General features: G+C 47.3%; 1 protein-coding gene across 1 annotated transcript in view; it reads right to left on the minus strand.

Annotated features, from left to right (window-relative positions):
* Window positions 1-14,176: 14,176 nt before the first annotated feature.
* The window catches only part of Cfap251 (cilia and flagella associated protein 251), a 65,826-nt gene continuing 65,246 nt past the window's right edge, over window positions 14,177-14,756 (minus strand). Inside the window, exon 23 of the mRNA XM_026403016.2 lies at window positions 14,177-14,277. Coding sequence (XP_026258801.2) covers window positions 14,177-14,277 — 101 coding nt within the window. The remainder of the gene's footprint in view (window positions 14,278-14,756) is intronic.

A 14,756-nucleotide genomic window follows, 5' to 3' on the forward strand; every position in this document is an offset into this window, starting at 1 on the left:
GCAGCTGCACGGAGCAGGGGGAGCAGCGCCGCCGCGGCCGCCAGCAGTGCGGCCTCCGGGCGCCGCCAGCGCCGCCGCCGCCGCCCACCCCGGGGAGCCACCCGACCCCATTCCCTGGAGGCGACGGGGGGCGCCTGGCGACCCCGACCCTCGGCACAAGGAGGGGGCGGGGACTCACTCGGAGGCCCGAAGGTGCCACGGGGACGGCAGTCTGGCTGGGTGGCCCGCCGCGGAGGGGGCGCATTCCTGGAGCCAGCTTGGCCAGTGCCTTGCCCGGGGTTTGTGGCAGCGGATGCAATAATGCGAGTTTCCTGCGGTGCTCTTGACTTCTGAGAGTTGGAGGTGGCGATTCGGGACGCGAGGTGCTCTTAGAAGAGTTGAGAGATACCGCTCTCTCCTGGCCCGCTGCTCTGTTTAAAAATGAGCCAGGACGTCGCTCTGCATGCTACGCCCGTTTGGAAAACTAGGGTTCTAGGAAAGGTGCCTGGAACCTAATGATTATCATCATTGTCACAGGGATTCTTTTCTCCAGAGATAAGTTGCCCTGTCATAGATAAGGTGAGGGGGTCCTCGCTGGGGCTTGTCAGAGGACCGCAATTTAACCGTAAGTCGCTTCTGACAGAAGTACCAAGCTTAGACCAGGTGCTGCCACTGCACACATAACGGTAGAAGGTAAAATGGACTGGCCCGACCCACAAGGAAGACTTTTAAGGATCGTTCCATTTCTCCAGCCGCTAGGACGGAGCTCTGGAAGAATTTACTAGGGTCAGGAGAACCAAGTGCCATGTCTCTGTGTGCAGCTGCAGCTAAGCCTGGACCAGACTGGATGCCTGCCCAGATGGATGCTGGGAAAAGAGTGACCTAATGTGAGCAAGCCCTGTGCTGGAGATGAATTAACCCAATACCAGTCATTTCAGGGTAGGAAACTGAGTCTCAGGGAAGTTCAGGGTTGCAGCCATAGGCTGTAACCTATGACTCTCATTCATTCCAGTACCAAGAAGTTTTCCCTGTGGTTTTGGTTTTGACAGAAATGGAGTGAGAGACCGTGGGCCTTTTCCTAGACATATCTTTTACCATTCTGAAATGCAAACTCCCAACATGAAAGTGAAGAGAAGAACAATTATCTCAGAGAAGCATCCTGAGGATTTATGTGGGAAAAATTACCTGACAGCAGCCTGGTTCTATGTGCTGTGTACTCCCAGTTACTCCAGAGGCTGAGGCAGGAGGATCACTTGAGCCCAGGAGTTGGAGACCAACATGAGCAGCATAGGGAGACTCCATCTCAAGCAAACCCAATAGTAACAGTGGGTCACAAATCAGAACTTTCGTGCTGTTGGCCCTTTCACTGCATCTAGCCATCCATATGTGCTTTGGGCCACAGAGAACTTTTAAAAATATATATTTCTGGACTCAGTGGTAGAGTGCCTGCCTAGCTTGCTTGGGTTCAATCCTTAGTGCCACAAAAATAAATAAAAAAGAACAAATAAAAATGGTATATAAATCAATAGTTGTAGAATATATATTTATTCTTATTAGATGGGTTTTGTTATATTGCCCAGGCTGACCATGAACTCCTGGGCTTAGGGGATCTTCCATCTCACCCTCCCAGATAGTTGGGACTATAGGTGTGTGTCATTGCACTCAGCTATATTTGATTTAAAATAAGACACCATGTCAAAAATATAAATACTATTTGATGAATTGATCAATGCATGTATCCACACAATGGAATATTAGTCATTCAAGGGAATGATTACATGCTAAAAAAAAGTCCTGACATGCTAAAACATGCTAACTGAAAGCAGGGTACACAAGGACAAAGATGGTATGATTCCAGTTATGTGAGTTATCTAGAACAGGCAGTCCACAAAGACAGCAGGTTGGTGGTTGGCAGGAACTGAGGGGAGGGGGTGACGCACAGTGACAACTAATGGGCATGGGGTTTCCCTTTGGGATGATGCAAAAGTTCTGAAACTAGATAGAGGTGACAATTGCATCACATTGTGCATGTCTTAAGTGTCACTGCATTGTACATTTTAAAATGCTTACAACAGGAAGTTTGATGTTACATGTATTTCACAATCATAAAAAGAAATCCAAGCCAGGCCCAGTGGAGACACACAGCTATAATCCCAGCTATTCAAGAGACTGAGCAGGAGAACTACACATTCCAGGTTGGACCCTGCCTCCAAATAAAGTAAAAAGTGCTGAGGGTATAGCTCAGTGATACAGTGCTTACCTAGCATGCATGAGGCCCTCAATTCAACCTCTGAATCTGTAAAAAAAAAAAAAGAAATACAAATATCCAGCTTCTCTTGAGACTTCTAGATCCACACACAGGGCCTCAAGTGCCACAGGGCACCAATCAGCTGGACGTGAGGAGCTCTGTGCCCTACAGACAAAGCTGTCCCAGTCACCAGAGTGCTTATCCAGCCACTTGACTCATCTCTGGTACCTGTATGACCCCTGAAGTGTTTCTGTTCTTGATCCCTAAACCATACAGCTTCTACAAATGTTCTTTATAAACGTAGTTTGTCAATTTTTACAGTTTCTGTAAAAATTGTTTTACAGTTTATAGTTTCTGGCCATGAGATATTTAAAATTATTTTTTCAACAAAGCATACAGTTGTTTTATATCTGGTGATCAATGATTCTAATATTTTGAAGTATCTGAGGATCTGTTTTTGCTAGTTCTTGCTCATGGTGTCATATTTCCTTGTTATATGCCTGATTATCTTTGACTATGCTAGATACTGCATTTATTTATTTATTTATTATGTGGTACTAGGGATCAAACCTAGGGCATCCCGTATGTTCAAGCCCTCTACCAACCTCAGTCCCCTTTTAAATTTTATTTTGAGACAGGGTCTCGCTAAATTGCGCAGGCTGGCCTGGAACTTGTGATCCTCCTGCCTCAGCCTCCCAAGTAGCTAGGATTACAGGTATGGTGATATACCACCACTCCTAGCTTGGACACTGTATTTTAAAATTTATTTATAGGGATAATTTGAGGCCTTCTTCCAAAGATGACTGACATCTGTTTCTGCCAGGCTCCTGAGGTCACTGCTAATGTGGGACTACAAAAATCCAAGTTCAGGGCTTGTGGTTCCCTGACCACCCAGCTGATGCAAGTGCAGCCTGTGCAGTGGCGGAGACTGGTTCACAGACAGTCCTCTGAGGGTGGCGTCTATAATGTGCTGTAGCTGACTTATGGGCTTGAGCTTCTGAGCTCTGTGTCCAGGGACTTCAGGTTGAGAGTTTGAAATCATCCACAGTGGGAATATTTACATTATGGAAATTGGAACACTGTATACATCAGGACCCTTCTTCCCCAACCCTACCCAGAGCTGATTGTTGAACATTTGCCAGCTTATCACACATTGGGGAAACCTGACTGGGGGAGGTGGCTCCCAAATTATTATGGAGGGATTTCCCACTGGGTGTGGGCCCCCAGGTTGTAATTTTCTGACCTCTCACCCCACAAAACAGTTAAGTTCAAATATGCTAGGGTTGGCAAATATTTGCAGGGTAAACATGGCTTCCTTGCTGGATTATCTTTTAGCATTATCCCCCCATTTTGGCCTATTAAATTCTTACTATTTTGTCAGCATTTTAGCATGTTTTCAAATGTTCTTCCTAGCTGTTTAGTTACTCTCACCTTGAGAGTTACTCTGAGCAACTATTTGCCAGAAACTAGGATTCAAACCGTCTTATGAAAGTTAATATTCTAGACATGTTAAGAGCAAAAGATGCTGGGCATAGTGCACACACCTGTAATCCCAGGTACTTGGGAGGCTAAGGCATGAGGATGGTGAGTTCTAGCCCAGTCTGGGAAATTTATGAGACCTTGTCTCAAAATAAAAGATAAAAAGTGCTAAGGATGTAGCTCAGTGGTAGAGGGCTCCTGGGTTCAAACCCCAGTACAAAAAAAAAAAAAAAGTAAAAGATGATTCCAAAGTTACAAAAGTGTGTTTAGTTAAACAGCTTAAACGCTCACCTCATCTGTAAAATGGGGATGAAAATAATCACACCTACCTCATAGGGTTGTTATGAAGATTAAACACAATATTTGTCAAGCACTTGGAACAGCGTGGGCACAAAGTAAAGCTAAATTCAGGACCTGTGTGATTGCCAGAATTAGGAAGGCCCACACTAGAGTCTGAAGTCAAACTACTCTCCTACCCTGAGTTGCTAAATTCACCTCTTATTCCACTTCTGCCATTGAGCGTTCTTCTGGGTGGAGGCTGGTGCACCGCTGTGGGGTGGAGGAGGTTTCCATCTCTGGAGTAGAGATGTGTAATTGGGAGGATACTGCAGGCCCAGCTTTGGGGCTTCTCTGCAGCCTAGCAACTTGCAACAGCAGCAGCAATGTCCCTTTCATAAACAGAGGTGCTCTATGGCTATGGGAGCAGGTCATTAGCCAGGCCTAGCAAGGGGGAAGAGTGTGCAGAGAAAGCTCCAACCACAAAGTGGAATAGAGTCCCTTCCTTTGAGAAAGGGGCAGAAAGATGAAATAGACCATCCAGGCCACTCCCCACTTTTTTTTTTTTTTTAATACCAAGGATTGAACTCAGTGGTACTTAACTGAACCACATCCCCAGCCCTTTTTATTGTTTATTTTGACACAGGGTCTTGCTAAGTTGCTTAGGAGTTGCTTAGGGCCTCACTAGATTGCTGATGCTGATTTTGAACTTCAGATTCTCCTGCCTCAGCCCACTGGGATTATAGGCGTGTGCCACCATGCCCAGCGCCACCTCCCTCTATTAGGAAAAAAATAAATAAAAGCTAAAATCAAGTAGCCACATGCCCAGTTAGCAGAGATATGGCCAGAACTAAGCTCTACCCATAGTGTGGTCCCTGGGCTTCCCCATTCCGTATGCACTATAGTGTTGACAGTTTGAAATTAGTCACTGTGGGGCCAGGTGTGGGCCTGCAAATTGCAGCAGCAAGTTGGAGACTGAGGCAGGAGGATTACAAATTCCAGGTCCACCTGGGCAAATTAACAAGATTCTGTCTCAAAAATCAAAAAAGGGTGGGGATGTAGCTCAGTGGTAGAGCATGTGCTTAGCATGTGTGAAGCCCTGGGTTCGAGGCCCAGCACCAAAAAGCAAAACAAAAAGAGATAGTAGACAGGAAGGGCTTTGAACGACCAATGTGTAAGAAGATGAGGTAATGTCACCCAAATGCTCCTCTAACATTGAATGATTAAATACAGAAAGTCTGGTCCTGACCCAGTAAAGCTAGAATCCCTCAGGCCTGGTGAGTTCTCAGGTCAGGAATCTAGGAGCTGCCTGCCTCTCCCTCCCTTACTCTCCAGCACACAAATGCCCTTCCTAGTTCTGGGTGAGCCTTTGGCGATGGGGACAAGCCACACTACAGAGCTAAAGGGGCCCATCTGTATTTTCACCCAGGGATGGGTATGGTTGGATGTCTAGCTAGTTGATTTTATTTTTCCAGTATTGGGAATTGAAATTAGGGGTGCTCTACCACTCAGCTACATCCCCAGCCCTTGTAATTGTTCATTTTGAGACAGGGTCTCGTGGAGTTACCCAGGCTGGCTTTGAACTTGCAATCCTTCTGCCTCTGCTTCCTGAGTAACTGGGGTTACAGATGTGCATCACCATACCCAGCTAACCAGTTTTTTTTTTTTTTTTTTTTAATACTGGGGATTGAACCTAGGGGCACCTACCACTGAGCTACATCCCCAGCCCTTTTTACTTTTATTTTGAGACAGAGTCCTGCTAAGTTGATTAGAGTCTTGTTAAATTTCTGAGACTGGTCTCCAACTTTCAATTGTCCTACCTCAGCGTCCCAAGTCTCTGGGATTACAGGTGCCCAGCTGCTAGTTGATTTTTTAAAGTAACAGTTTTATTGAGCACTTCATAAAGTGTATCCTTTTAAATTATGTAATTTGGTGGTTTTTAGTGTATTCACAGAGTTATACAATAATCATCAACAGCAATTTTAGAGCATTTTCATAATTCATCAATGAAACCTTGTACCCATTAAGCAGTCACTCACCTTCTCCCTCCCTTCTAGCCCTTGTCAACCAATAATCTACTTTCTGGATTGTGTTAGCTTTCTGTCACTGTGACAAAATACCTGACATAAACAACTTAAAAGAAGGGAAGTTTTACTTAGTTCACAGTTTCAGTCCACGGTCACTTGGCCTCATTGCTATTGTGTCTGTGATGAGTTAGCACATCATGGTGGAAGCATGTGGCAGAGGAAAACCTGTTCCCCTCATGGTGGCCAGGAAGCAAAGGAGAGAGAAAGGAAGGAGCTGGGTTCCCAATATCCTTTTCAAGGGCATGTCTCCGTGACCTCACTTCCCCCACTAGGCTTCACCTTCTAAAGGTTCCACCACTTCTCAGAAGCGCCACAGGCTGGTGACCAAGCCTTTACCACATGGTCTTGGGGAATGATCCAGATCCAAACTGTAGCCTAGATGTTCCATATAAATGGGATGACCTGTGTGGCCTCCTGCATCTGACTGCCTTCACTTAGTATGTTTTCAAGCTCATCCATATTGCAGCACGTACCATTTCTTCATTTCTTTTCATGGCTGAGTGATATTCCATTATACAGACACACCACAGTTTATCTTTCCATTCATTGATGGACATTAGGTTATTTCTACCTTTTGGCTATTATGAATAATGCTCTTGTCAACATTAATGTACAGGTTTCTGTGTGAATGTGTATTTCCTTTCTCTTGGCTGCATACCTAGGGAGGGAATTGCTGGATCATATGGCGATTCTGTTTAACACTTTGAGGATTTGCCAAACTGCTTTCCAAAGTGTCATCATTTCACATTCCCAGCAGCAAGAAATGAGAGGTTTCCAACTTTCCTACATCTTCATTAACACTTATTATTGTCAGTCTTTTTTATTTAGCCCTCCTGGTGGAGGTAAAGTGGTTTTGATTTTCGTTTTCATTTTTGAGGGAATGTAGGGGCCATGGAGAAGGGACTCTCCACTGGGGAGCCTAAGGGGACTGGAGGGTTGAGTGCATATGGAGGGGGTACTATTGCCACCCCAGGCTTCTCTGGCTCCTGCCTATTAGACAGCTTGTCTCTTTAGACTCTCCACTGAATCTTTGAGCGACCTGATAGTCTTCAAATAAAGCCCCTTTCCACTTGAGCTAATCAGAGCCAACTTCTATTACTGCCAACCAAAGATTATGATCAATATCACATTTAAGCTGCCTCTTCATCTTCATTAGTCTTACTCTTCCCAAATGCTACTTCTCCTACTGCAATCCTTGCCTTCCCCTGAACTACAAAATAGATTCTTCACTATTTCCCGCTTTCCCTCGCCAGCCCCCACAAGCCCATCACCTAGCCCTTTACCCCTAAAATGCATATTTAATCCTCATCTCCCCCTTCACTTGAATCTAGTTTAACCTCCTGGATTTAATTCTTCAGGACATCCATAATGTAACCACTGGCTCCTTTGGTTTGCTCCTTGGGCACCCCTCAGAATGGCTTGGGATGCCTCAAATATCTCTTATTCCCTCCCATCCTCACTCCTTCATTTCTGTAATTTCTCCTCTCCCGTCTGTGATCTTCTCCTCTTCCCTACCCCACCAGCTCTGTCCCTGTATCATATTGCAAGATACTGTAGTGATGATTGACAGGCCTGCTTCCCTTTCTACAATGTAACCTTCCAAAGTCAAGGACCATGCTCTGTGTCACATTGTATCTCAGGGTTCAGTACACCAAGCAGCACACAGACAGCTGACACTCAGTCACTGTTCGAGTATCTGTAGACCACAAGTTATTGCCATCTTGTCATTTCTCCTAGCACAGAGAGGTAGAGGTGACCAACAGGACCTTGTGGGGTGGGGTAAGCTGCAGGCATCTGTTGCAGCTGTGCCTGGCAATCACCAGTGACTCTGACCTGATACACACCCACTGAGAAAACTGCTGTTGATTCCATTTTCAAAAAATGCTGTGGCTGGGGTGTAGCTCAGCATAGAGCATGTATTTAGCACACGTGGAGCCTAAGTTTGGTCCCAGCACGCCCACCTCACATATAGCTGCAATCCCAGGGAAACTCAGAGGGGTGAAAAGACATCCCTTCAAGGACATGAGGCACATGCCCGGGACTGAAACAAAATGCGAGCTCCTTTACCTTCGGACAGCATGTTAGTCAGTTTTTCATCAAAATACCTGACAATGACAACTTTTAGAAGAGGAAAAGTTTATTTTGACTCATGGTTGCTGAGATTGAGTCTGTGGTGGGGTGACTCCTTTGCTCTGGGCCCAAGGTGAGGTAGGAGGACATCATGGTGGGCGGGTGTGTTGGAGGAAGGCTGCTCCACTCAAGGCAGCCAGGAAAGCGGAGAAAAAGGGGGAGGAACCATAGGGAAGATGCACCCTTCCAGGGCACGCCCCCAGGGACCCACCTTCTCCAGCCGCACCCCACCTGCCTGCAGTTACCACCCAGTCAGTTCTTCAAACTAGGATGGGCCCAGTACATTGCAGCCCCGTAATCTAATCCTTTTGCCTCTGAACATGCCTGCACTAACACAGGAGCACTGGGGACACCTCCTATCCACACTGGAAGAACACACCAGACAGGGCTGGCACCACCTGTGACTCGTTTGTCGTTTTTCCTGGGATTCTCCAAGTGACAGCCTACCCCACATCAAGGCTCTTTGCCTATAAGAAAATGAGAATGGCCGGCTTTTCCTCTCAGAGAACTTGGCTGCCTCCTTTCTTGCTGCCCATTTCACACATGAAAACATTCAGACTCATGGGGAAGAAGCACACGGCGGGGGTGATGAAGGAAGCAGAGAGATTAGAGATCACTGTGGACCCTGCAGGCCGCCTCTGGAGCCTGTGGAACCCCAATGTGAGGATCAGTGATTAGCACAAGCTCTCTGAGAGCTGGCCAGCCCTGCGCAATGCCCAGCAGCTGTGAGCGGACCATGAGTAAAGTCAGTTGCTCTTGGATGATAGATGAAGAAATGAGAGGGGCAGCGGCTGTCCCTGAGCAGGACGTGTGCCCCTCTCCCCATCCTCTCTGGGTGTGACACCGGCATCTGTATCTGCTCAGCTCCAGAGCCTGGCCGGGGACCTGAGGGCCCAGAGCAAACACGCTGAGCCACGCGGCTGGGTGCCAGGCACGTCCATGCTGTACGAACGGTTCATCAAGAGCCTATGCGAGCTGTCAAAATTAAACTCAACCCACCCCCCTCACCAAGGAAAACACCCCAACTTGCTTAAAAGAGTGAGAATTCACAAAACCAAATATCACGATTGTGGGGATGTGTTTTGTGGCTTCCAAACTATGAAAGTAGAATCCATGAGAAAAGGGGAGAGAGAGTGGTTTGACCCTTTCCTGTCAGGGAGATGTGGGTCCTGGGCCTCCCCATTGCCACCTCTTGGCACCACCAATTTCAAACTCTCAAGGAAAATGAGGTCATTGGTGGACAGTGGTCTTACTTTTTTCAATTATTTTTCCTTTTCTACGGTGCTGGGATTGAGGCAGGGCTTTGCACGTGCCAGGCAGCCCTCTCCCACTGCGTGAGACCCCAGCTGGACAATCATCTGCCTGGGCCTAAAGAATCTCACCTGGGCGTGGAGAAACATCCATTGTGACTCAGCAAAGGCGAGAGCTGCCTTGGTGGAAGCACCCGTTAAGGTCACATGGAAGGTACTGTGTCCACACGTCTTTTTGTTGTGGGTGCTGGGATTGAACCCAGGACCTCACATGTGCTGAGCACGCACTCTGTGTCCCCAGCTTCTCTGTATTTTCTCTCTTTCTACCATTTCCTTTTCTCCTCCCTCCTTTCTGTCCATCCTTTCTCTTTTCCTTCATATTCCTTCTAGCTGAGGTAGAAGAGGGTGGTCACATGACATTGAGTAGGTGGCAAGGTGCCGTTGACTCCCAGGGCCCTGTGTCTGTTTGTGACAGTCAATTGTGAAACAGCTGCACATGGGGAACTGTGGGCCAAATCCCTAGAGGATATGATCAAGCAGAAAACACCAGGCTGGTTCAGCCTGAGGACATGTGCTTAGAGGGGGACCCTTTTGGTTTGCATCACCTTGAAGCCCACAAAGGCCAGGTTTGTGCAGAACAGGCAGCGAGGGAGGCTGTGGCGTCAGCTTTTTCTGGAGTGTTTGCAGGAGAGCAAAGGTGCGGGAAGAGGTGGAGAAGAATCTGGGGGAACTGAGTTAGAAAAGTGGCACAGATTTCACCCTTCTTATTTTGGAATTATTTGATTTTACTTTATTTATTTTGCTGTACTGGGAATTGAACCCAGGGGCCCTCTACCACTGAGCTACTTCCCCAGTTCTTTTATTGCTTATTGTGAGACAGGGGGTTGCTGAGTGGCCCAGGCTGGCCTGGAAGCTGCGACCTGCCTGCCTCAGTCTCCTGAGATTACAGGTGTGCACCACGGTACTCAGCTTTGGAGTACTTTTAGATTTCCAGAAAAGTGCCAAGATAGCACAGCATTCCCACCTGCCCTCCGCCAGCTCCCCCAAGGTGAACAGGTCTCACAAAACATGGTGCATTTACCAAAACCAAGAAATCAACACCAGTGCAGATCTGCATTTCACTGGTTTTCCCAACGATGTCCTTTCTCTGTTTCAGGAACAGATCTGGGTTCCCAGGTTATGTTTAGCTATCATGTTGTCCTTACAGGTTCTCAATCTTTTATCTTCATCATAACCTTGACACTTTAAAAAAATATGTTATTTTTTAGTTGTAGTTGCCACAATACCTTTATTCTACTTATTTATTTTTATGTGGTGCTGAGGCTTAAACCCAGGGCCTCATACGTGCTAGGCTAGTGCTCGATCGCTGAGCCACAACCCCAGTCCTGACCTTGACACTTTTTGAAGAGTAGAGGCCAGATATTTTACACAGATTTATTGTATTTGTAAAAATCTGTCAGAGGGCATGGGTGAGTGAATTACAGCTTCTGGGACAAATCCGGGCTGTGGTCTGGTTTTGTGTGGCCCTCAAGCTAAGAATGGCTTTCACATTTTTAAAGTGGTTGAAAAATCTAGCTGTTGGTGGTGGCACACATCTGTAATTTGAGCAACTTAGGAGGCTGAGGCAGGGGGTTCACAACTTTGAGGCCAGCCTCAGCAATTCAACAAGCTCTTGTTAGAAAGTTCTGGGGGGTTCTGAGGATGTAGCTCAGTGAGAGAGTGCCCCTGGGTTCAATCCCCAGTACTGCAAAACTAAAACCAACAAAAAACCTTTAATAAATCCAAAGAAGCATATGTCATGATACATGGAAATCATCATGAAATCCAAATTTCAGTGACCATAAATAAAGCTTGGATTGGAAAGCAGTCACAGTTACTCTTTCCTGTAGTATCTAAGTGACATTTGTGCCATGACTGCAGGACTAGGAAGTTGTGACAGAGACCATTTGACCCAAAGAGCCTCAATATTGACTCTCAAGCCCCTTATAGAGAGCTTGCCAATCCTGGTGCAGAGGGCCCTGTGAGGACCTGAAATTCACTTTGATTCAAAAGCTAAGTCAACTGTTAAAAGAGGACTGAAGTTTCAAGTTCACTCATGTAATGATTTCAGAGGAACTTACTCAGAGCCCATGGTCAAAACTAGGAGAGACCCTAGTTTGAGCAGGTGTGAAGCAATGCTCAAACTCGGGAGCTGGGAGAGGTTAATTCTCTCCAAATGTCTTCCCCGCTCTCCAGAACAGTCTCTGCCTGTGATAAGAATAGCTGCTGTCAGATTTGGAGCACTACCCTGTGCCAGTATTGCTTTATTTGCACTGTCTCTTTTAATCCTCACAACCACCCAGGAGTTGTTCAGGAGGAAACTGAGGTTGAAGGGCTCAGCCACCCGCATGGCGCACAGGGAGCCATGAACGACACAGAACAGGAGCCCAGCCGAGTCTGCGAGTCTGCAAGTCAGCAGCCTCCACAGTGGTCACCCTCAGAGGGGCCTGGGGTGAGGGGAGAGGCCTGGGGCTGGGGGAGGCTCTCAGTGCTTATGGAAGGCCACTGCTAGTCCCCGTGTTCTTGACCTTCAAGTAACAACCACCCAGAGGCCCTGCTGTCAACCGTGGTCACTTTATAAAAACATCACAATGTGCTTTTGGGTGGTATTAGAGGTTGGTCCCTAAGTCTTGATACACAAGCTCAGTGACACTGTCTTTTGTCTCTTTGTTGTCCCCTGCTGTTGTCCCCGCTCTGCCATTCCTGTTGTTGGAGACTCTGAGCTCTCTGTGCTGCCCGTCCCCTCCCTTGGGCCAGGGTGCTGGTGCCCAGGCTCTTCTCTGAGGCTGGGTCTGTCTGGGGTGGGAAGTGCAGGGACCTTCAAGGGGTTAAAAGGGGACACTGTCTAACTCCGCCTCTGTCAAAGAAGTCAAGAGGCAATAAAACCAAGGCCCCTGCTGATAGAGGTCTCAAGGTGGGAAGGGCCCTGCCAGGCTGGGCTGGAAGTGGGCTGGGAACCCACTGATACCCATCCTACAGTCGCAGCTATTTTGGCCTTCCTAGATGAACCAACATAACCAGGACTTCGCCTCCCTCCACCACAGCTGGATCAGCCCAGAAAGAGCATCGAAGCCTGGGTTTCACAGTGGTCCCAACTCTACCGGGTCCAACTGATCCCAGTCAGCTCTGCTCAAGACAGCTGTTCCAATATATGTAGTTGATAAGATCAAAATGGAAGGGCACCAGATTTAATGAAAGAAGCCCCTGATTGGTGTCCATGCTTGTCCAATTCTGAATTATTTTTTAAAGAGAACAACAAGTCATTCGTGAGTTTCCTGTTCCCTAAAATGTCCCTGGAAACTTTTTATCTGGCTTGGTAATATATCTCCTAAGTCCTTAGCAGCTGCAAAATTGATGTATAAAGCTTGTTTTTATTTTTGTGCTTTTTTTAAAGAACAAAATGTAAACGAGGTTGCAGAGCCCTGGTGACATGCTCTAACAAGCAGGCGCCTACAGAACCTTGGCTCGCACCATCTGCCCCAAGGTCGCTGTGACACAGCCTGGTTTTGGGCAGATGGTTCCTTCCGTTCCATGTTCCAGGGTGTTCCAAAGACTCTCGCTATGCCAAATTTCCAACTGGACACGAGGCAGTGAGAAGGCTCAACACAGGACGTGGCAGCTGCTGCTGCTGGGTTTCTCTCCTGGGGACTGCTCCTTAGGAGAGTGGCACTTTATCTTGGTGCTGCTTTCTCTGGGAAACACGCAGGTTGGGGTGTGGGTGTGCTGGACTGAGCACGCTGGATGGAAGCACTGGACATGTTTGTCTGACCAAGGCCTCAGAAACGATGACAAAGCTCTAAGATCAACCCTAACCTTCCTCTGCTTACACTGTGATGCTATGCTATTTCTGAGGCCAAAATACCACTGTGAACTTAGTGATGATGTCCCCTACATGTCTTTGGAGCTGAGGAACTAGCCCCTGCTTTTGCCCACTATCTGTCCTGAAGCCAAGCAGAGTGTGAGGTGGTGAAGCGACCACAACCCTGCTGGTTAGTCTGCGGTGCAAGGGGAGGTACTGGCCTGCAGGAGTGGGGCTGCACGGGGCTCTGGCCCAGGTGCAGCACAGGGCTCCAGCTGCTTCTGTGTTCCCTCTGGCAGTTGCCACCGGGGATACGCATGGCTAGTGGTGCTCCTCTTAACAGCCACACACAACTGCTTGGGTTTTTGCTGAGAAAATGCCACAGTTGGTGACTCTCAGGAGCCCAGAGCACCCAGCACCTCCTCCCCAGCTTCACAACAGGCAGAGCTGATCCATACTGAGTCACATTAGGCCAAGAGCCCAGGTGACACTCCAGGGGAAGGGAATAGGGCCACTGACTATCATTTCCCTGGACCACTCATGTCAACAGGAAGGTCTGTTGCTGGCTGAGACCCGCTGTATCCTATGCAAACCCATCCGGGAAGAACTGCCTTAGATGAGGCACGAAGACAGTCCCTGGTGTCCAGCCGCCATGTACACCCAGCTGCTAGGGCTGTTCTTGTCTCCGCCCACTTTTCTATTTCAGAAACACTGGAATGTCCAACTTAGCAAATTCCAATGCTTAAAAGAAATTTTCTTTTAATGTCTAAATGTTCTGAAGATTAGAGTGGGGGTAGGGAAACAAACGCAGAAAAAGTAATGCTTCTTGGAAAATGCACGCACCAAGTCCTTTGTGCTTCAAACATTCCTCACAGCTTCACTGACCATATCATCCAGAATCCTCTGCAATGGTTAAGCCAAGAATTTCAGTCGCAAATATTTCCGCAGTGATTTCGTCTGGAAGTTCTTCTTTGAGGCAAATTTTTGAGCCTGGCCAAAGAGGAGAAAACCAAATGCCTTCCACTAATGAGGCTTCTAACACAGAGGACGTTCCAAAAACACAAGGGGAGACACCAAACAAGAGCAAGAGGTGCTCTGTGCTGTGGTTTGACTTTGACCCTTTGAAAACCACTGGGTGGAAACCAGTTCAAATCTCTCCTTTACCCAAATCTCTGCAATCTTTCCTAGAAACCCTTGACCATCATTGACTGTTTCAAGATTCCTAGAAACAAAAGGTAAATATCTAATGATCGGGAAAGCCATGTTCTGAGATCCAAAGTACACAAAGGAATGGGTAGCCATCAGATACCGAATTCCAGAATTTTCTGTATTCAGGAACTTTGTTAAATTAGATTCTGGGGGAGGGGGGCTGGGGTTGTGGCTCAGTGGTAGAGCGCTCGCCTAGCATGCATGAGGCACTGGGTTTGAACCTCAGCACCACATAAATGTAAAATAAAGATACTGTGTCC

The sequence above is a fragment of the Urocitellus parryii genome, chromosome 3 (assembly GCF_045843805.1).
Source record: "Urocitellus parryii isolate mUroPar1 chromosome 3, mUroPar1.hap1, whole genome shotgun sequence".
NCBI classification, from domain to species: domain Eukaryota; kingdom Metazoa; phylum Chordata; class Mammalia; order Rodentia; family Sciuridae; genus Urocitellus; species Urocitellus parryii.